General features: G+C 42.1%; 1 protein-coding gene across 3 annotated transcripts in view; it reads right to left on the bottom strand.

Annotated features, from left to right (window-relative positions):
• Window positions 1–9,586: 9,586 nt before the first annotated feature.
• Window positions 9,587–23,353, bottom strand: part of SCAF1 (SR-related CTD associated factor 1) — a 49,654-nt gene continuing 35,887 nt past the window's right edge. For 2 of the 3 annotated variants that reach the window (XM_077457181.1, XM_077457183.1), the window contains exons 9-11: window positions 21,642–21,920; window positions 19,992–20,120; window positions 15,417–16,045 (exon numbers count right to left, since the gene is read on the bottom strand). In XM_077457181.1, coding sequence (XP_077313307.1) covers window positions 15,854–16,045; window positions 19,992–20,120; window positions 21,642–21,920 — 600 coding nt within the window. In that variant the 3' untranslated portion in view covers window positions 15,417–15,853. Of the gene's footprint in view, window positions 9,847–15,416; window positions 16,046–19,991; window positions 20,121–21,641; window positions 21,921–23,353 lie in introns of those variants that run through there. The other variant, XM_077457184.1, reaches the window with a different exon arrangement.

Below are 23,353 nucleotides of genomic sequence, written 5' to 3' on the forward strand. Positions count from 1 at the left end.
ACCCATGCGATCCGATTCTGCTGCGGGCCAAAAAAAGGGTCCCGTGCGAATTTGCGGCGGGTGCGGCGAATGGCTGAACTCGAATCGCACAGAGATCGGATGTGAGGTGCGAATCACATCCGTTCTCAAACCGCTGCAATGTGAACCCAGCCTTAGTGACACTGGCGACGGGGGGTGATCACGGGGTTAAACCTTTATTGGGGGGGTACCTTAGAACTAAAGGGGGCTAACCCTAACTGCCCTAACAGTTATTAGTCACAAATGACACCCGCCGGGTGATCAGGGGGTTAAACCTTTATTAGGTAATAAATGGCGGGTGCCCTGAAACTATAAAAAAATAACTAACCAACCAGCGTCACCTGTAACAGTTATATGGTGATCACAGGTGAAAGGGTTAACTAGGGGGCAATCAGGGGGCTTTATGCGGTAGTATATGGGGGTCCCTGGCGCTATAAAAAGCTGCGGCGAACCTAAATACCTACCTGCCTAACTAGCGTCACCTGTGACACTAATACGGCGATCAGAAAAATGATCGCTTATTAGGCTGGGTTGACACTGGAGCGATGCGGAAACGCCGCGAATCCGCGGCGGGTTCCCGCATCGCATGCCTCCCGGCGGCAGTTCACACTGCCCTATGCGAACTGCTGGGAGTGTCAGTGAAATGTTACTGACACCCCCAGATCAGTTCGCATATCGCAGTGCGATCTGCAAACTCGGATCGCATGGTGTGAACACCCATGCGATCCGATTCTGCTGCGGACCAAAAAAAGGGTCCCGTGCGAATTTGCGGCGGGTGCGGCGAATGGCTGAACTCGAATCGCACAGAGATCGGATGTGATTTGCACTGCAGTGCGGTGCGAATCACATTCGTTCTCATAAACCGCTGCAATGTGAACCCAGCCTTAGTGACACTGGCGACGGGGGGTGATCACGGGGTTAAACCTTTATTGGGGGGGTTAGGGGGGCACATTAGAACTAAAGGGGGCTAACTCTAACTGCCCTAACAGTTATTACAGTCACAAATGACACCAATGCAAAAAAAAAAAAAAAAAAAAAAAAATGACATTGGTGTCACTGTGACTGGGGGGCAGGGGTAATTGGGGGGGTGATCGGGGGGTAAAGGGGGGGTGTGAGTGTGCCTGGCATGTTCTACTGTGTGTGTAGAGTGTTGGTGCAACTCACCGATCCGCTCTCCTCCGTGTCGGAACGAAAAATACCGACACGGAGGAGAGAATACATCACTTCCTCTCCTGTGTTTACATTACAGGAGAGGAAGTGATGTCACCGGGGATTTCCATTCGTCGAGAGCGATCGCGAGGGGGTGGCCATGAATGAATGGCCGCCCCCTCATCCCGGATCGCTCTCGAAGGAATGCCGACCGCCGCAGGCACCGGGGGGGGGCCCGATCGGGCCCCCCACCCGCGGGCAGGCAGGGACTTATATATACGCCCATATGCCTGCCCGTGCCATTCTGCCGACGTATATCGTCGTGCGGCGGTCGGCAAGTGGTTAAGTAGTGCATCCACTTTGCTACATCGCTTTGCTTCACCCTCACACCCTCTCCTGCCCTTTAATGCATTGCTCCCCAATTCGGGTTGCACTGATACTATTTCTTTTTTAAGACTGAGTACAAGTACCAATACTTTTTTTTTTAACCACTTCAGCCCCGGAGGATTTTTCCCCCTTCCCTACCAGAGCACTTTTAGCGATTTGGCACTGCTTCGCTTTAACGGACAATTGCGGTCATGCGATGTTGCACCTAAACAAAATTAACGTCCTTTTTTCTCACAAATAGAGCTTTCTTTGGTGGTATTTGATCACCTCTGCGGTTTTTATTTTTTGCGCTATAAACAAAAAAAACACACACGATTTTGGGGAAAAAAAAAAAAAAAAACACAATATTTTTTACTTTTTGCTATAATAAATATCCCATTTAAAAAAAAAAACAAAAAAACATTTCTTCCTCAGGCTAGGCCGATACGTATTCTACATATTTTTGGTAAAAAAAATCGTAATAAGCGTATATTGAGTGGTTTGTGCAAAAGTTATAGCATCTACAAAATAGGGGATAGATTTATGGCATTTTTGTTTTTTTTACTAGTAATGGCAGCGATCTGCGATTTTTTTTTTTTGTGAATGTGACATTATAGCGAACACTTGACACATTTTTGGGACCATTCACATTTACACATATATAAAATTGCACTGATTACTGTGTAAATGTGACTGGCAGGGAAGGGGTTAACACCAGGGGTGCAGGGGTTAATATGTTCCCTATGGGAGTGATTCTAACTGTGGGGGGAGGGGAGCGATCGGTGTTCCTCTGTACTGGGAACACACCATCGGTCTCCTCTCCAATGACAGGGCGTGGATCTGTGCGTTTACATACCTGGGCAATCCTAGATGGCCGGGAATGAGAGGACGTCATATGACACCCACCCAGGATGGGAGATCCCATCGGTGGGCGTCGTATGACTACACGCCAGGGCTGAAGTGGTTAAGTACTCGCCAATACGATACTTGACAGTGGCACTAATAAGCAACACTGTTGAGGCGTGGACTGTGTCTGTTTTTTTAACAATTTTATTTTTTGCAAGTTATATTTTTTACTAGCTGTGGATGGTGTCAGTATTTTGTTTTTAAAACTTTTTTTTTTACAATTGCACTTTTAAATATTTATTACAAATTTTTCCTTGGTTTGCTTTGGCAAGATATCAGAGACCCCTGATATATCTCCTTTGAGACATGGAAAGGGACTGAGGATAGAGATTAACCAAGTTCCTTTCTCAGCTGCACTGAAGATGAATGAACAGGAGACAGAGGGGTTGATTTACTAAAGGCAAATCCTTGAATGTGCACTTGGAAGTCCAGCTGCTGTAGATCTCAGGGGAAGCTCTGAAATGAGGAGAAGCTCTGCCGATTTCATCATCCAATCATGTGCAAGCAAAAAAAATGTATTTTCCTTGCATGTCCCCTTCAGATCTAGTGACTGCACTTTCAGTGCAAAGTGGATTTGCCTATAGTAAACCCCCAGGCTCCCCTCCAGTCATAAAACTGAAGCATCATAAATACAGTTTACGATGGTCTGTTATGAAAGGACAGAGTCAGTGATCACTGATTCTGAGCATTTGCAAAGTGAAGGAGCCGGTAAATGACAGATTTACCGCCTCCTTCCTCCGCTCCCCATCAAGATCTGGGACAGAGGGGGGCCTGGAAGAGGACACAAAGAGCCGGGAAGGACGACACAAAGGGAACCTGGAGGACGAAATGGATCAGGACCCGGAGGAGGACAGAGTGGGACAGCCAGGGGCGATTGGTGTGGCAGTGGGGGGCAGTTACAAGCACCAATCTCCCTGACAGCCACAGAAGGGAGAGGAGGAGAAGCGGCTATCAAAAAAGCTATACAGGGAGGTTGGTGCTTGTAACTCCCCCCACCGCCACACCAATCATGTCTAAGGCTGACCAAGTATCGGGCCAAGCATTTTCACGAGTACAAGTACTCATGCAAATGTTGGGAATCGGTGCAATCCTATCCCCACGAGAAGCTTAGTCATTAGTGTGGAACTGAGACCATCATGACTAAGGCCTGGTTCACACTGGTAAGACTTATGCTCCAACTTTGGGAGCACATGTTGCATGACGTATACAAATCTATGGTTCCCTATGAGAGCTGTCTTAACTGGTCTGACACAAGTCGGTCTGATTTTGAAAAAGGTTCCTGCACTACTTTGGTCCATTTTCAGCCCATTCAATATTATTTAAGTATTTAAGTCAAAGCTTCATCCTAATCATCAGACTTGTGATATCTGACATGGTGATTACGGCAGCAGAAAAAAAGAATTTATGTCACACTGGGATTGTTTTGATTAGTCAAAGGACAAGTTAGACAATCTCAGTCAGAGCTAAATCATATCTTGTTCTTTTAAGTTGGATGGAAGCATCACTGATGTTGCAGGGCAAAGTCAAACCGACAGTCATGTTGTACCAGTGTGAACCTATTAGGGAGAAACATGTGCTGCAGTCTGGCTTTGTGAGTTTGCACTTATAGCAATAAAGTTTGTTAGATATTAAGAAACCAATAGTGGAAGTGCAGCCTACTTGTATCTGACAACATGTTGCGATGCAACACATGAACTGCAACTGAAAGCACAAAAACGCATCACACTGTGTTCTGGTGTGAATGGGTCCTAAGCATACTTTGAGAGGGGCCGAAGAGCAGACAATTCACTCTCAAAGTTTACAGAAAGCATATTATCTGTTAGCCATTGCTTTGCTGCCAAGTATACCTGTTGAATAAACCATTAAACAAGGTATAGTAGCACTTTCTCATCCTCTACAGCGGGGGTCTCCAAACTTTCTAAGCAAAAGGGCATTTCAGTGGCAGCCCATCCATACAGGTTGCAGGGGCTGTCCCCCTAATCCATGTGCCCGACCCTTAATCTACATGCACCGGATGCATGGATTTCAAAGTGTTCTTAGCCCATTATTAGAGCCATAAGCTTTAATTGGCTTCAAAAAAGGTTGGGCTCAGGGTGCAGAGCACTGCCTCATTGTTGGTGTCAGCAGAAGGAATAATGCCCCAAGGGTTGGATAAAAGGTAGGCAAAGGGCCGCATTTTTTTTCTAACAAGAACCTAAGACCTCACTTTCATTAACTTTGGAGAGAATTACTGTCACTGGGGGGGGGGGGGGGGGTTGGGTTAGCTTTATGGTTTCATGCAGTATTTGTTCACTTAGGGGAGGCGTGCCCAACCTTTTGAAGGGCCCCACTAAGCAGAGCAGACTATGCACTATGCATGACTGTTCCACTCTATGGGCCCTCCAATCCAATTTGCCCTGATGGAAGAGGGCAGATGTCCATTTACATCTGACGCATCGTAGGTGAATGGAGTGTCTGATCGGGACCCTCATCTAGGGTGCAGCGCAATTGTGGCTTACCTGTGGGTTAGTTACACTTTGCCATCAAATTTTAATATATCTTGCAGGTGTCTTTCTGAATGTGCACAAAACTCCTGCATTCAGCACACCAAACCCTCAGCTAATAACAGAAGTCTATGGCTCAGTGCAAGTAACCTGCAGATCAGTTTGAAAACCCAGAGTAACCAGTGCAGAGAACAGATATACCCATTGCTCCTTCATTTTAATTAAAAACTAGACCTCAACCTTGACTTCTGGAATCCTGCAGGTATCACTGGCTGTTGCTGTCCCAGGTGGAGTACTTTTGGATGGGGGATAGGGAAACTGCACTCTCTGCTTGCCGACCCACCATCCCACAGCCAGAGGTCACAGGCTCTGGGATGGCGGGCCGGTCTCATACTCCAATCCAGGGCTACTGGATCGGATTAGGAGACCAGCTGGGAACCACGTGACCAGTGTGAAGATAGCTGTAAAACAGTAGCTACAAGCTTCAATTTAGAAAACTGCTTACCCTGTGTGTTATGCCTCGTTATAATAGAGGGACTGGCAGTGGCAATCATATGATCTGGATTCCATCCTACCAGCTCCCAACTGTAAACACTGACCTGAGAGCTGTTGATGCTGAGTGAGTGCGCCCCCAGCACAGAACAGCACTAGCTGTGGATGTGTATATTACTGTGGTGGTAAAGTCCACCATTGTGCTGCCACATATATACACAAGGCCAGCAGGAGAGGTGTTAAAGCTGAGGCTACACAATTTTTAATATGATGCTCATTGAAATTCTTGTTAGCGAAGCAAATGTCAGACCTCACGAGTCAGCTCAGCTGTGACTTTACGGTTAAGAAACGTTATCTGATAAGGCAAATATAGACACAAATCTATAAAATCAACCTTCACAATTGTAATTTTGACTAAAGTTCTTGCATAAGACATTTCTGTTCTCCAAGCTATTTGCAAGCTATTTTTAATAATACAATGGTAATAAAACATTTGACAATTATATACAATATGTGTTTTCCCTGTTATTACATTTTTAACATAAATCACATGAAAAAAAGGGCAATGGTCATTCAGATTTTGATTTGTTTTATAAATCAATGTGTTTCTAAAATGTCATCAATTCATAATTATAAAAAAGAAAAAATTATTTTCCTCCTTGAACTCATCAAAAGTGTGTTTTACTCTAACAGTTTGGATTACAATTGCTTTGACGTATGCGATATACACAACGGCTAAAGGCCCATACACACTATACGAAAATCAGATGGAAAAATTTATACGACGAGCTGTCTGACGATTTTCTGATCGTTAGTATGGTGCTTTTCGACAGCAGATTTTGCTTTTTGGTCAGACAAAAGCTGGATGTACAGACTATAAAATTTGTTGGATGTGAACTCAATGTCCGATTTTCGTTTCATTAGTATGGTTTTCGTACGGAAAAAAAAATCGTAAGAGCAAGACTATGTATGATCAGAAATGAAAATATATACAAAACTATTCAACACATTACGTCACTTCTGACGGTGTATTCTTTTGTATGAAAATGTTCGTATTGTGAGTAACCTCTTCACTTTCGACATGAGACTAGCATGCCACAAAAACCCGACGTTCGGTCATCCAAAAATCTAAACGTGTGTATGAGGCTTTATGCTCCATGCTTTCCTGGTGTCAAAGCTGCACCCATACATTTTTCCTGCAGCCCCAGTTTGCATCCCAAGCCACAAGTTGAATACCATGCATGGAAAGAGGCAGAGGCAGCAGAATGAGAAGCGGCTGAAAACTGACACTGGGACTTCAGCTATCAAGTATCCTCAAATCCAATGTCTCCAATGTAGTACAGAAAAGGTGGAAAATCCAAAATGTTTGAGTTGTAAGAGACACAGAAAAGAGGGAAAACCCCTACACTGGTGTGATCTGTTTAGAAGGGGACACCCTTTGCTTTGAAGGGCTCTTTTCTTACTTCCCGCTGTGTCTTTGGGACGGGAAGTGAGGGAAAAATCACGATGTGAAAGACAGTCAAAAGACTGTCTTGCTGCACCAGGAATCCAGCATAATCATTGCAGTAAATGATTTCTACTTGTGGCAATTTGTCTCATTTTAGAATTCTTAGGATTACTCCTGTTATGTTTAAGCCCTGAAGAATCAGGATTTCTTTGATTCTCTCTCTCCCCCCCCAAAATGTGCTGGCTGTTATAATTGACTTGCAAGTGACAACCTATTAAAAAATTTTGGACGATCAGACTGATGGCTGGCCACTTACATTGGCTTTTGTGCAGGAAAAAACAAATCTTGAGGGGGCTTTACCATATCCTACTCTATACAAAAATAAAAAAAATGTTTTGCCTTTATATACAGTCTTATCCAGGATATAGGCAAGGCATTTTTCAGGCTAAGTGTGCCAGAAGTGAGTAAATCACAACATGTAGTCAGCAAAGGCAACCTTCATATTTTATCCAGCATAAGCTTTCTATAAAAGGAACGCTGCAAAGCTAAAAGTAAGGCATGGAAAGACATACTGAGAACACTATGGACCTGCCCAATACTTGTGTTTTCCTTCACGCATGGCTTTGGTGCACTATGACACCCTAGTCCCTTTTGTCTATAATCAAGGAAACACTTTTGCTTACCTATTTCTAATGCAGAAGACACATTCCCAAACTCTCCCTTGCTGTCTTTTATATGCAGCAGGCCTTGTTTATACAATACATTGAAATCTCTCACAGCCTTCAGACAGATACAGGCCTGCCTGGGAAGTCTGAATCTGATTGGTGATGCAGGGAAAAAAAAAAAAAAAGTCAGATAGCACAGACTTAAAGCATACTGAAAGCAGATCAGAGAGCACAGATCAAAGTAAAGCAAGTGAACTTAAGCATAGGTGCAGCGTTTGCTGGACAACAACCCACTGTACACCAATAAGCTTTACTTGCTGGCTGCAACTCATTACCGTTTTTAACATTTTGTTCCAGCATATGGGTTCTAATGATAAATGGACACAGGGGCAGCTGCGTTTGTTCATTATACAGACATGGACAAATTTGTTGGTAATCATGCAGCTTGTTGAAACGATACTTAATTTCTCCTGAAAAGTCTTAAAATTAATTTAAAACGGTATCAAACTTTAAAATAATAAAAAATAAAATCATCCTGCAAAATAATATAATGTGCTAGTATGCATTGCATACTAGCATATCATGAAAGACTTACCTTGAAACAAAGCCCTCCAGCGGCATGCGGTCGCCGCTGACAGGGTTTTCATCTTGACCTCTTCCTTCCAGGTTTCCACGTCAGGGCCGCGGCACATAGCCCTGAAAGAACGGCATACTCCATTAGAGAGCATGTGCCGGTGACGTCACCGGCTGCCAAACAAGCAAATATCTCCTAAATTGTGCCTATTTAGGAGATATTGATTTTTACCTACAGGTAAGCTTTATAAGTTTACCCGTAGGTAAAAATACCAAAGCAGAGTTTACTACCACTTTAAAAGCATTTGTCTTATGTATTAGAATTAGTGTCACATGCTTCAATCTTGTAATAAGATAGTCTTTTTAAATGGAGTCACTCGTCTGTGTGGTATCATGTGTGCACCATAATAAACATGGCCCAGAGAAATAAAAGACAAGAGTTTTCCGAGTGTCAAAATAAAATGATAGACAAGCATGCAAAAGGCAGATCATCTGCAAGCAGCCTAATGTTCTTATTTACAATTGCAAACGTTAAGAAGTTTAAAAAGGTCCATGGGGATGAAGCCAATCTCCCTGGACACGACTAAGTAAAATTGACCCCAGGTTGACTAGGAGGATATTGCATTTGGTAGACAAAGAGCAAAAGAAAAAAAACTTCCAAACAGATACAAGCTGAACGCCAAGAGCAAGGTACAGGAGCGTCTGATCACACACTGAGGGCTCAAAGAAAAACCCAGGAGGACCAGAGTGTTGAAAGAAAAATGCAAAAAAAAAAGCTAGATCAGAATTTGCTAAAATGCATATTAAAAAGCCACAATGCTTCTGGGACAAAACTGGGAAGTCACATAAGCTCTTTATTCATAAATGAAAATATAAACCATTAAAAAAAAAAAGGAAGGAAGGAAGAGAACGCCACCTTACCCACTGTACCAATACTAAAATACAAAAAAAAAAAAAAAAAAAAAAAAGTGAGCCACACTAGTGGTCTACCAATTAAAAAAAGGAGAAAAAAAACGAGAAAACGAGCTACAAGCACGCAAGTCAATATCTACCTTAGTCACAAAACTCTATAAATAATGTGCTGCGCTTCAATATGATAAAGTGCTTATGGTGCATACATGAAATAAACAGTGTCCTTACCTATTAAGAGGAAACTGCCCTGCGTCAGAAAGCTTGGGTCCTCAAAACAGGATATGGACCCAAAACACAGCTAAAAAGCAACCAAAAATGGTTAAGAACAAAACACAGGACTTTTCCAAAGTGACCTTTTATGAACCCTGATCTAAATTCTATCGAACATCTATGTAAAGATGAAACATGCAGCCTGGAGAAGACATTCTTCAAATCCAGGGCAGCTGAAGCAGTTTGCTCAAGAAGAGGGCCAAAATAGCTGTTGGTGAAGAATATCGGGTAGTCCCAGCATTTATGTCCTTACCATTTTTGTTTGATTTATAAAATTTTGTTACATCAAAAATGAAAAAGCACAGTTGGAATTTTTTTTTTTTTAATAAAATTTCAAATCATTTGAGGAATTTTTTTTTTCTCTTTTCGTGGAAGTGTACCAACAAATTTCTCCATGCTTGTATATGCAAACTCCGCTTTGTCTCAATAGTTCTGTGCAGAGACCGTGCTTCATTGCTTCTCCTCCTCGGGTTCAACTCTATCAGCCAGATCTGCTGTGACGAAAGGAAAATGTTCTCCAAAAAGGTAGTTGCGTTTTTCTCAACAATCACTGATCAAGTATCCACTATAAAAAACAAAAAAAAAATAATAATAAATCTCAGCATGTTTGTTTTTGGAGCCACATTTCTGGTATGGCCTTTAGATCCAGAAGCAAGCCAACAATGAGCTATAGCCCAAATTCTCATGAATCCTAACATGATCCCAACACTTAATATCATAACCATCCTGAGCATAACCTCAGCCAAATTTTTTTTCAGTTTTGGGCAGAATAGGGAAGAGCAAGTCCTTGTTAACAGGACATGCAGGGAAATTTCCACATCAACACCACAGAAAGCAGCAAAATCCTGAGAGGCGCAAATCTTTCACACTGTCCAAAACAAAATTAAAACTTTTTGCTGAAATTGGGCTTTTACCATATCCTCTCACTTGGACCCTAAAACAATCTTGCAATTAAAGTGACATTTAAAAAACAACAGTCAAACATACAAAAGAAAAGACTAGAAAGAAAGACTATTCTGTCCTGCTGCATATTGATTTCTTGCAGAGCTACTGCATCCAGAGGAACGTTTACATCCAACACACATCCATGTGCATCAGAATGCCAGGTCCACCGTTGTGAATACCACCTGCTGGGCCTACATCACATACACGTTCTATAAATGCTTAAAACATAAGTTCACTTTTTGGGAAAAAATAATAAATGCACATTTTTATGCAGGTAAAAAAAATTTGCTTATTATCATTTTTCTTTTGGAGCCCGTAAAGCAGGGATATGCAATTAGCGGACCTCCAGCTGTTGCAAAACTACAAGTTCCATCATGCCTCTGGGTGTCATGCTTGTGGCTGTCAGAATCTTGCTATGCCTCATGGGAATTGTAGTTCTGCAACAGCTGGAGGTTCGCTAATTGCATATCCCTGCTGTAAAGCATTGCACCCATATGGGTAAGCAGATACAATCTGACAGGAAGCATGAATGAACAACCACAGCACCGTGGTAGTTCATTGAAAACTACAAGCTGACAGCCGCAAAGGCTGCCTGACATTGGAGTTTTCCCTGCACAGAGCCCTGTCAATCGGTGACGTGACCGGGTGGCAGAAGCCCCTGCCTAGCCACTTTTTTTTTTTTTTTAAATTGTGACAGCTAGCTTCCAAGCTAGGGAGAAGAACCCCACTAGCCGTCACAGCCAGGATTAGGAAGGTGCAGGGGCCAGTCCATTCATAGCATGTACCACCCTGAATATGGGTGTAACATGTTACAAAACTTCTCCTTTAACCACTTGCCGACAGCCGCGTGTATGTGTATGTGTGTGTGTGTGTGTGTGTGTGTGTGTGTGTGTGTGTGTGTGTGTGTGTATTATATATATATATATATATATATATATATATAGGCAGAATGGTATGGCTGGGCAAATGGGCGTACGGTTACGGTGCATGGTGGAGCTTCCTGGCAAATGGGACAGACATAGTGTGACGGGGGGGTGCAGATATCCGACACAGCCAGAAGCTTGTTGGATGTAAACCTTCTAAATGAATAGAAGATTCAACAACCGGCAAGTACCCTGACAATGAACTTCTTTTATTTCCTCCCTTTTGATTTGTTTGTTGGCCAAAGCATTTTTGGCTATACTTCTATGGATCACAAGAGTGCAGTTTGTTCTGCCCTCCTGTGATCAGTTTTCAGCCAAAAAGTGGCCAACGCCACTGATCCGGTCCAGGCTGGGGAAAGATCCCGTCATCTTTACAGTCTGGTTCCACCCTAATCCCTGGACTATCAGCTGGCTGAGTGTCTCAGTGGGAGACGGAGCTAGTGGATCCCTCCCCTACCCAGCACTCCAGTGAGCACTGGAGGGGCAGACCAGAGAGCTGCTGACTGACAAGTCACCGCTCTCTGCTCAGAGAGGAGGGGAGAACTGAGCGATGAGTGGTGTTTAATTGCTCACTTCTCAGAGCAAAGGGGGACAGAATGCAGCATTGGATCGAAGCTGATGCACATAGGCGAGTATAAGGGTTTTGTTTTTTTGTTTTTTTTATAAACCCCATACTTCTCTATTAAATATACCACTGAAAGTGTTTTGTATTATTAATATAAAAGTGAAAACTATATTGCAAACATAATAACTTTCTGTGCTCACTTTCTCTGCTGATTTATCAGTTACATTGTTCTCAGCTATCTTTGTGGATTACAGAACACCTCCTCCTGTGTTTTGGGGTGTTCTGCAGTCCTGTTCTAGGGTGACAGCATTGCTCCTTCATTGATACAGTGCAGTGATCGGGCATTGTCACCCTAGGACAGGAATCGTGTTACTTGCCAGATCAGCAGCTGAAAGAAAAAAAAAAAAAAAGAAGCCTGATAAAAGACAACACTATTAAAACCATAAAATCTAAAAGGCTGCTAAGGTACAATATTACATTTTTCTTTCTTGGTTTAGATACGCTTTGGGTCTTTTCTTTTGTTGGAAGGGCATCACTTTATCACTCATCTCCCCCACCCATGTCATACAGGACAAAGCAACATGATCACTTAATTGTCTGCAGGCCATGTTTTTTGAATAGCCTGGAGGAAGGGACACAACACCAGCACTGGAGTCACAAAGACTCATAGTGCTTAGATGTGCAGTGTAGCAAGAGCTGTTCTAATCACAATAGCCAAAAACGCTCAACATTTACCTGCTTGATGGAACTTTATATCTCATGTAAAGGCATGATGATTGCTGTAAACCTGGGAAAGTCATCATGGAGTTGGGAATAAAGAGTGTGGGGAAGCATGGGGCTCTCTGCCCTTAATGCAGCACTGGGTGCCTGAGCAGCCAATTGCAAAAAAAAAAGTCTCTGTTAAGGGTAGGCTGGGTAAGAGTTTTTAGATTTGTATAAAATCAGAGCTTATAAAAGGCATTTTTACACATACAGCAAATGAACAGAGCAATGAGGGAGAATAAGCAGTGGGCACAGAAGGACAAGTTAGGGGACTACACCACAACATTGCCTTGAGGTGGGCTGCAGTGCATAAAAATGACATTTGTGACATTTTAACCACTTGACCTCCGGAACATTTACCGCCTTTCATGAAAGGCCTTTTTTTGTAATATGGCACTGCGTTATTTTCACAAACAATTGCACAATCATGCAACGCTGCACCCAAATAAAATTTATATAATTTTTTTTTCCCCACAAATAGAGCTTTTTTGATGGTATTTGATCACCACTACGTTTTTATTCCTTGCGCTATTATAAAAAAAAAAAAAAAAAAAAAAAAAAAAAAAAAAAAAAAACAGGCTTTCTGCTATAAAAACCTATCCAATAAAACAAATTGAAAAAAATCTAATATTTTCATAAATTTAGGTCAATATGTATTCTGTACATATTTTTGGTAAAAAATAAAATAAAAAACCCAATAGGCGTATATTGATTGATTTGCTCAAAACTTGTATCATCTACAAACTATGGTATATATCTACTGGAAAATGTATTTTTATACTAGTAATGGTGCCGATCAGCATATTATAGCGGGACTGTAATAATGTGGTGAACAGTTGGACACTGACACTTTCTGGGAACCAGTGAGCACTAATACAGTGATCAGTGCTAAAAATATGCACTGTCACTATACTAATGACACTGGCTGGGAAGGGGTTAAACATTTAGGGCGATCAAAGGGTTAAATGTGCACCGTACCAGAGTTTAACTGTATGTGTGCTGCTTTTACTCAGGGAAGTAATGGATTTTATTCCTTGCTTTGCAGGGACACAACAGCCATCCCTCCCCCCGCCCCAATCAGAACAGAGATGTCCATAGGCAGAGCTCCAATCTGTGTTCCTGGGGTCCAGCGATGACGGGAGCCGAGGCTGATTGATCTCTCGGCTGCTGACATTCTCGGTAAGGGAATCAGAATGTGAAGCGTTGCAGCTTCACTCCCCAGTTCCCTAGTGCGCATGTATGAGTCGCACAGCGCAATGGGAATGGTCCACGCTGTCTCTGAGAACCTATGTGTCCCAGCAGACAGCGCGCTGGGACAGAAGGAGGCATAGACTCCGTGGGAGTCTATGCCTGGAAGTGGGTGCAAATACCTGTCTTAGCCAGGTATCTGCACCCCCCTCCCCCCTGAAAGGTGCCAAATGTGACACCGGGGGGGGGGGGGGGGGATTTCCAATGAGCAGAAGTTCCACTTTAGGGTGGAACTCCGCTTTAACTTTTTTTATTTATTTTTATTTTTTTTACATTATTAAGTTAGCAGATCTTTACCGGACACAACAGACACCAGCCTGCACGCTAAAACAACTCAGAGTTTAGAGGCTGCTGGGGAGACATTAGGTGAGCCTGTTGCTTTGTCTTGCATGGTCACATGTTCACTTTTACCTTATTTACGCATTAAGTGTATATACATTACAATAATATAAAATATGGAACAAGGCTTAAAAAAAAAAAAAAAGTTGTGAAATGGAGGTCAAAAATTACTTTGATAAAGTTACAATAGCAGCTCAAAAATGTGTTCATTAAACATAAAAACACAACCGATATAAAAACACCAAAAGGGAGCGCCTTAATATTCACCCTCCAAAACAGTCTTCAGAAACTTTTTTTTTTTTTTTTTTAAATAAGTGCCAATCTCTCAGCTCCGTTATAACCAACAATACATTAAAATACATCTAAAGCCAAAACTTTTTTTTTCCATTTTGTAGTATTATATGTAGGGGAAAGTTAAAAATTATTTTAAATCATTTATACATTTCTATAGCAGCTTTCTCCCTAGGGCAGTGATGGCGAACCTTGGCACCCCAGATGTTTTGGAACTACATTTCCCATGATGCTCTGGCACTCTGCAGTGTAGTGGAGCATCATGGGAAATGTAGTTCCAAAACATCTGGGGTGCCAAGGTTCGCCATCACTGCCCTAGGGTCTCAAAGCACTTTATCTGCTGTTGGGGCAGATGAGGCAGCCATGTTGGGCATGCTAAGCAAAGTTTTATCCTAGGGCCAATTTAGACAGGAGCCAATTAACCCAACATGCTTTTGGAGTGTGGGAGGCAACGCCTACCAAGGAAACCCATGCAAGCACAGGGAGGACATACAATCACCATGTAGATAGTGTCCTGACAGAAATCCGAACCACGGCATGGCAGAAGTGCTCACCACAGAGCCACTGCGTTTATAACTGCCATCTACATCTAATTATGGAGCTTTAATTTAACTTCCTGTCCTGCAACTTAATTGGAAGTGAGAGATTATTTTACAAATATGAGGAAAACCCCCACAGACCGTTGTTTTCACAGTAACTAATGTCTCCGTTACAAGATTTCCCCTCCCTTCCTGTTCTGGTGGAAACTCGAGATTTTGGATTTACCCTCACTTTCATTCCAGGCGACATTGGTCATGAGGATGAATAGAGACAGTAAATCTCCCCACAGGAAATAGACAGCAATACAAACTTGACAGATGTTTTAACCCTTCACTACTTCACCCAAATCTTTAAAAAAAAAAAAAAAGTTTTGCCTCTAGTTATACTTTTGGATTTTTTTTTTTTTTTTTAAATAGAAACCAAAAAATAAATAAAAAAAAACACCTTTACAATTAGACTCACCAGGAGGACAACGCACTAGACACAACATCCTCAACAAAAAGGCCAAACGGGGAGAAAAGCTTACAGGATGGCAATTTAATACAGCTAACAGTAGGAGGTTACAACAACAACCTGCCAGGTGCTGATACGGTGGAGGGGTGTTCTTTCATGCAAAATAAAATATAATAATGGAAGGAAAACCGTGTAAGAGTTAAAACCTGGTACAGAAAGAGTAAAGCTGCAAATCTGAAGCAAATGTAGTATTTACAAGAGACGACTATTTAAAACGAGTCAGCAGGGAACCCGAGCACACCGTGTGGCCCTGCCGAGCCTGTCCCAACTCTGCCGGTATGAGGGGGGGGGGGGACTGTTTTTAGGAGTCACATATATTTCTAAAGATAGGCATCTCTAAAGACTGACAGTTGCATAAAAGCATCCCTTGTCCCTCTTAGCCACTAGCAATAAAAAGTTTTTACAGAAACTGATGAGTTATGTCAAGGTGCGCCGTCCCCTTGGGCTCATATTAATGGTAAAGGAGGCATTGCCTTTTCAAGGGCCCCTGGGTCTTTTGCACCACGGTAACTGCTGCCGCTTTCGTCATCTTCCATTTTCTTCCCGTGTTTCCGGAAATACTTGTAACGCTGGACGTAGGCTTTCACCAGATTGTTCACTTTTACTGGATTGATTTCTCCACTCTTGCTGTGGCAAATCTAAGGTTGAAGAATGCAGAACAATCAAATTAGAAGCCTTCAAATAAGGCGCCTAATTTATAAAACCATACTAGACCACATAAACATAAGTGTCTGAAACTGGATGGCCCAAAGTAACAAAGCTCATTTCAAATCTCTAGCACCGTTTAGAAAATTAATGTAAATTTGATGGGGTGCTGTGATTATTAAGGGCTCATGCACACTGATGTACCCTTAACTGTGGACATATTTGTAATTTAAATGGATCTGATAGTAGCAGTTTTTCAAAACTATGGGCCCACACAGACCTTATTTTTATGCTGTACACATACATTATGCTGTAAACACTTGTGCCAATGTTTACATGCGTTAGAGCGGCACAATTAATCGTTAAAAAAAAATCGTGATCTCGATTCAACCCCCCCCCCCCCCCCACCTATTGCAGTGTTTGCCATTCTTTCATAAAAGTGGAGAGACTTATCTGCTCACTCAGCTACCAAAAGAAAACATTGGGCAGTCTGCCAAGTTTTTAACATGAAACATTGTAACTAATTCTTCCTTCTTTAGATCAAAGGGATAAACTTGTGTGTAAAGAAAAAATCCAGACAGTCAGTCTGCCAAGTTTTTAACAACCTGTAAATGCAGGAAGTTTAACCACTTAAAGTCTAAATCTTTCTGACACTTAAGTTAAAATCAATATTTTTTGCTAGAAAATTACTTGAACCCCCAAACATTATATATATTTTAGCAGAGACCCTAGGGAATAGAATGTCAATTGCTGCAATATTTTAGGTCACGCTGTATTTGCCCAGCAGTCTTACAAACGCATTTTTTTGGGAAAAAATACACTTCAATGAATAAAAAAAAAAAAAAAAAAAAAAAAAAAGGAAGAAGAAAAACAAAGCAGTAAAGTTAGCCCAATTTTTTTTGTTTTAATGTGAAAGATGTTACGCTGTGAGAATCGTGAGAAAATCATGATCGATCTTCTAAACAAAAAAAATTGTGATTCTCATTTTAGCCAGAATTGTGCAGCTCTAACATGCTTACAGCATACATGGACCCTACTGGTCACCACCACTACTGCTCAGAACCAACATGTAAATATCAGCAAAGTAAGCATGTGCCTTTTGGCACCTAATGCCATAGATTCCACAAGTGAATGCCCCCGAATGGGTGTACCACTTATTTTCTTTTCCCCCTATTTTCTTTTATTATTCTGTATTTCTAAAAGCCTTAATAAAAATAATGGAAAAAAATTATTATTAAAGTGTAGCCAGCAGTACGCCAACGTTGATTACACATTCATGATTACACATTCACGTTTACACTTCCCCCTGAATACATCATCCATGCAGCACTGTCGCATGCACAGAATGATCAGCTGAGTATATTGTGTGCATGCGCCATCACTACATTAACCTCGCTGGCGGTATGATTCAGTCTGGATTTAGGTGCTGAAAGCGGTACAATTATTTTGCCTGGAAATTTGGCGTCTTATATTGTAGTCCTGTAATTCTTAGGAATAACTCTCTTAAATATTTTCAAACCAGAGTCTAGCAGACATCCCGGGTATGATAAAGTTTATAATATAATAAAGAATAATAAAAAATATTCAATAATGTAATCAAATCCAAAAACACTGAAAAAGGGACACTTTTTGGTTGCTATGGACAATCTCCAAATTCCAGGCCGAAAAAACTATTTATAATATAAAGCATGAATGGGCATTGCACAGACCACTAGGGACAAAGGGGGTGTGTAATTTTGTAATACAGCACTGTAATCTATAAGATTACAGTGCTGTGTGTGTTTTGTGTACTTTTAATTTGCCGCCGTTCTCCGCTCCCGTGCGCCGTAACGCCGCAGGGAATGGAGCTCGGCGGCATTAAGCACTGTGAATCGAGCGGAGGACAGCTCGATCACACAGCGCGGAGGACATCGCTGGATCCAGGGGACAAGGTAAGCAAGTCTCACTGTGTCCTCCCTGCATCCAGCGAAGCTATCTCGAGTCTGGCTCGGGGTTACCGCTCCTATCAGTAAATTCCTAACCCGAGCCAGACTCGGGATTACCGCTAGGGGGGTTAATAAGTGATTCAGGTGAGGATGTAATCAGTAGAATGTAATCAACGGTGGGCAATGTTGGACACACATTGCCAATTCATTTTATTTATTGCATGTATTTCTATAGCACTGTCAATTTACGCAGCGCTTAATAAAAAAAAAAAAATAATTAAAAAAAAATATATATATATATATATATATATATAGATATATATATATAGATATAGATATATAGATATATAGATATATTTTACACACACTCCCACATCTCAGTCTCTGCCCTCAAGGAGCTTACAATCACAAGTCCTTGACTCACACGTACACACATACTAGGATAAATTTAGCCAGGAGCCAATTAACATACCAGCATGTCTTTGGACTGTGGGAGGAAACTTACGCAGGCACAAGGTCAACATGCAAACCCCAGACAGGTAGTGCCATGGTTGAGATTCGAACAGAAAATCCTGTGCTGCTAGGTGGAAGTGCTAACCACTTAGCCACTGTTCTGCCCAGATTTACAGGTCGGCCCTGAACAGCGGCTGGGCCAACAGGATCACTTTACATGTGTAAACCTCACATCCATATGGACAATGTTTTAGTCACAATCTTGCTGGCTATAATACTTCCATGTACATGAGCCCTAACAAGTTTAGTGACTTGTGATCAGAAAATCTGTCCCACAGATAACAAAAAAAGGAAAACATCTCCTCAGCAAGGACAGATGCCCTAAAATGCACACATTATACCCAAAATAAAAAACATTGTCTGGAGTTCTACTATATCCATAAAATGTACAGGAGCACAGTGCAGCAGCCTCTCTCTTTATGTTCTTTGACTGCAAGGTGAATGGAAGGACTACATAAAGCAGAGTTCCAGCCATTTCTGTGTTTTTTTGTAGCTGCTGACTTTTAATAGTGTAGTTGCTGACTAATAAACACAAACTCCCTTCTCCCAAGATCCAGTGATGCGGAAGCTCGAAGCCTCGGTTTCTCACCCCACGCCAGCATCACTAGTGTGGGCACCCAGCTTTGACAGCTTGCAGCTTCACAGCCGGGTGCGCACTGCGCATGCGCTAGTTGTGCTGAGCGTCCCGAATGGCCGGGCAATCTTGCAGGAAGGGAGGGGGGAGAGGAAAACTTGCGCTCGAGCCACCTAGGCAGCCCGAGCGGAAGTGGGAGCTGGGTAACTGTCAAAACCAGGCACTCGCTCCCCCCAAAAAATTACATGCCAAATGTTTCATGTCAGGGGTACAGGAGTCCTTAAAGCAGAATTTCCACTTTAAGATTTTGTCAGTTGATCACAATTAAACTGTAAAAAGGTTTTAAAGCCAAACTCCAGGCACAAAGAACTAACTTGTGTTAGAGCAATTAAAGACTCTTCTTAGCCAAAAGCTCCCTCCCATGATGAACGTTCTTTTAAATCTTGCAAATCTTACCTTGTTTACATGCAGGTGGAAGTACAGCTACAGTTGTACTTCTGTGCCCACTTAGAGCTGTAGATCTCTCAGACCCCAATGATAAGGTTGAATCTCGATCTCCTCCTGACCATTTTACAAAACAAATAGCCCTGGCTGGTTTTGCAAGGAGAGGGTGATGGAAGATAGGACCACAGTGCGGAGGTCTACAGGACCTACAGCACTTTCATCTCAGTGGGCACAGAAATACAGATGTACTTTTATCTGTATGTAAGCAAGATGATTTATTGGATTTAAAGTTTTATCGTGTTATAGGTGTTAGATATCATAGGAGGTAAATTTTGTCTTCTTTAACACTAGTAAATTCATTATGCTTAATATTTGGAATCAATGTCATATTTATCCATGAATGACAATAAACCCCTTTTACACAAGCGAATTGATGAAAACGAGAATGCATGTACATGTAACACTGCACAGTCAGTCTCTCACCTTATGTACAGCTTTCCTAAGGATATCTTTATAATCTTCCTTTGTGATCTCTTTTCTTTGATAATAGGGTTTAATGGCCAGTTTTACCTCCTCTACTGCTCTCTCCTGTGTATGCAGCTTCTTCAGATACTGGTAGAGAATAAAACGATACAAGTTAGACAAATCTTTACGATATTCTTTCTAAAAAGGGTGGCTTCACACTGTCCTGCTGTGCTTTTGCACAAGAGCAGCTAATCTGTGGTTTTCTTGCACCTTCCTGTAGACTTAAATGAGGTTCTGTGGTTTTAGAAAGTGCTCCAAAACTTCTGCATGCTGCATCTGCAGTGCGCTTTCTGAAATCACGAGACCTAATAAAAGTATAAGGGAAAGGGCAATTAATCTGTAAATTAGCTGCGCTTTGTGCATGGTGCAGCGAGACTCCAACGGGTCAATTTGAAGCCACCCTAACTGAAAAGAAAGACGTGGGTGTAACCTGGCTGGACCTGGAAAAACAAACTATCACATTTAGGATGTAAGGAATAGCCAACGACCATAAACACACAAAAAAAAAAAAAATGAAAAGAAATTCTCTAGAGGATCTGCAATCTGGACTCTCACCATCTGAACCAGACTGCATTTCACTTCCCTGACACCTGATATACACCTTGCTACCATAAGCTAAACCGTATTGAAGTGTGCCCATTCATTGCAGCTCTTAAAGATTATCTTTCAATAACATTAAAACTGAAAAAAAAAAGTATAATTTACAGAAGGGACATGCAATTAGAAGACCTCCAGCTGTTGCAAAACTACAAGTCCCATAATGCCTCTGCCTCTGGATGTCATGCTTGTGGCTGTCAGTCTTGCTATGCCTCATGGGACTTGTAGTTCTGCAACAGCTGGAGGCCCGCTAATTGCATATCCCTGATTTAAAGGCTATTATGTCACGTTATACGAAGTAGACCTGTCATCCATCCAACACCTGAATAAAAAAAAATAAAAAAAAAGCGCCACTGTCAGGTTCTGCAGATTTATATATTAAACTACCCCCCAAAACCTGGAGCATTCAATGCAAACACCAACCAGCTACAAAGTGCACACTTTGACCCATTGCCTCCTGCATCTCATTACTAGTTAATGAGGCCATCCAACAAAAAGGTGGGCCAAAATGAAGTCAGTGGGAGAAGCCAAATCTGATCATTTTCAGAAATTCTGATAAAAGCCAAGGGTGCACACTAGGTGTTCACATTCCAGTTGATTAAGGACATAATGAGTAAAGGTATGCTTTTATTACATACCAGAGCTGCTAGTGTCCCCTGTATGCCCTCCAAGTCTTGTTTTCCCTGTGAACTGTATTGCAGGGGAGCAATATTTGGAAATCAGACCTGTAAGTAAAGAACTTTGTTTTTTGTGCCCTACTGGGCAATGAAGGTTCTCAAGCACAGACTCCCAACAATTTCCAGGGCTGAAGAAGAGACTACCAACATCACAGTGTGTGTTTTGAAAGCATTTTTCTACATCTAGTGACACTAAACTAAACTGTACAAAAGCATAAACAAACTGCAAGTTTTTTCAAATATTTGAAGCATAATTTTCAACAGAACAGGGGAAGCTGGAATCCTATCAATGTCCACAACACAGTCAATCAGCAGATCCAATACATATCAATACCTTATCAGTGTCTCCTCTGCCCTCAGAGCTGGTGCTGCCTTCCCGTTTTCCCAGCTCTGCAATTGTAGTAGTGTTGAAAAAGGAGCTGGAGGTGTGACTGGGAATTGCTTGTGAGTTTAGACTTGAGATTCCAGGTGGGGTCGGGGGGCTGGAGTTGCCACTAAGGGGTAGACTAGAATAAGGAATATAGGAAGGAGCCGAGTGACTAAGAGATGGTATGACAGGTGGAGGCGGAGGTTGGGTAACCAGTGAGGTAGAAGGCTTGCTGTGACTGAGGATCTGTGAGGGAAGAAAAATGTAGCCATTATTAACCAGCCATACATTAAAACGTTAAGAGGAACTACTAGACAACCATTGATCGTTGCCATCCTGCTAAATTAAAAGGACACTAGTAAACATTTTTATTTTTTAAGGTTTACACTATTACAGACTAATGCATTATACCTTTTTTGTTACCGTATCTCAAAAAGGGAGTACATACCTCACATTTTTATGAATATTTTATCTTTTCATGTGACAACACTGAAGAAATTACACTTTGCTACAATATAAAGTAGTGAGTGTACAGCTTGTATAACAGTGTAAATTTGCTGCCCCCTCAAAATAACTCAACACACAGCCATTAATGTCTAAACCACTGGCAACAAAAGTGAGTACACCCCTAAGTGAAAGTGTCCAAATTGGGCCCAAAGTGTCAATATTTTGTGTGGCCACCATTATTTTCCAGCACTGCCTTAACCCTCTTGGGCATGGAGTTCACCAGAGCTTCACAGGTTGCCACTGGAGTCCTCTTCCACTCCTCCATGAGAACATCACAGAGCTGATGGATGTTAGATGGAAGGTGGAGAGCAAGGTCTCTGAGGATGCCCCACAGATGCTCAATAGGGTTTAGATCTGGAGACATGCTTGGCCAGTCCATCACCTTTACCCTCAGCTTCTTCAGCAAGGCAGTGTCTGAGGTTGTTATGTTAAAATACTGCCTTGTGGCCCAGACCCAAAGGGAGGGGATCATGCTCAGCTTCAGTATGTCACAGGACACGTTGGCATTTATGGTTCCCTCAATGCAATGCAGCTCCCAAGTACAGGCAGCACTCATGCAGTCCCAGACCATGACACTCCCACCACCATGCTTGACTGTAGGCAAGGCACACTTGTCTCTGTACGCCTCACCTGGTTGCCATCATATATGCTTGACACCATCTGAACCAAATAAGTTTATCTTGGTCTCATCAGACCACAGGACATGACTCTAGTAATCCATGTCTTTAGTCTGCTTGTATTGAGCAAACTGTTTGTGGGCATTCTTGTGCATCATCTTTAGAAGAAGCTTCCTTCTGCGACGACAGCCATGCAGACCAATTTGTATTGGTCTGCATGGCTGTGTATGTGTATGGTCTGAGCACAGACAGGCTGACCACCACCCCCCCACCCCCCATCCCTTCAACCTCTGCAGCAATGCTGGTAGCACTCATCATACATCTATTTCCCAAAGGCAACCTCTGGATAGAACGCTGAGCACGCAACTTCTTTAGTCGACCATTGCAAGGCCTGTTCTGAGTGAAACCTGTCCTGTTAAACTGCTGTATGGTCTTGGCCACTGTGCTGCAGCTCAGTTTCAGGGTCTTGGCAATCTTCTTATAGCTTGGCCAGTGATGGCGAACCTTGGCACCCCAGTTGTTTTGGAACTACATTTCCCATGATGCTCATGAACT

This window comes from Lithobates pipiens, unplaced genomic scaffold, assembly GCF_037356315.1.
Source record: "Lithobates pipiens isolate NorthernLeopardFrog02 unplaced genomic scaffold, aLitPip1_a1.2 Scaffold_27, whole genome shotgun sequence".
NCBI classification, from domain to species: Eukaryota; Metazoa; Chordata; class Amphibia; order Anura; family Ranidae; genus Lithobates; species Lithobates pipiens.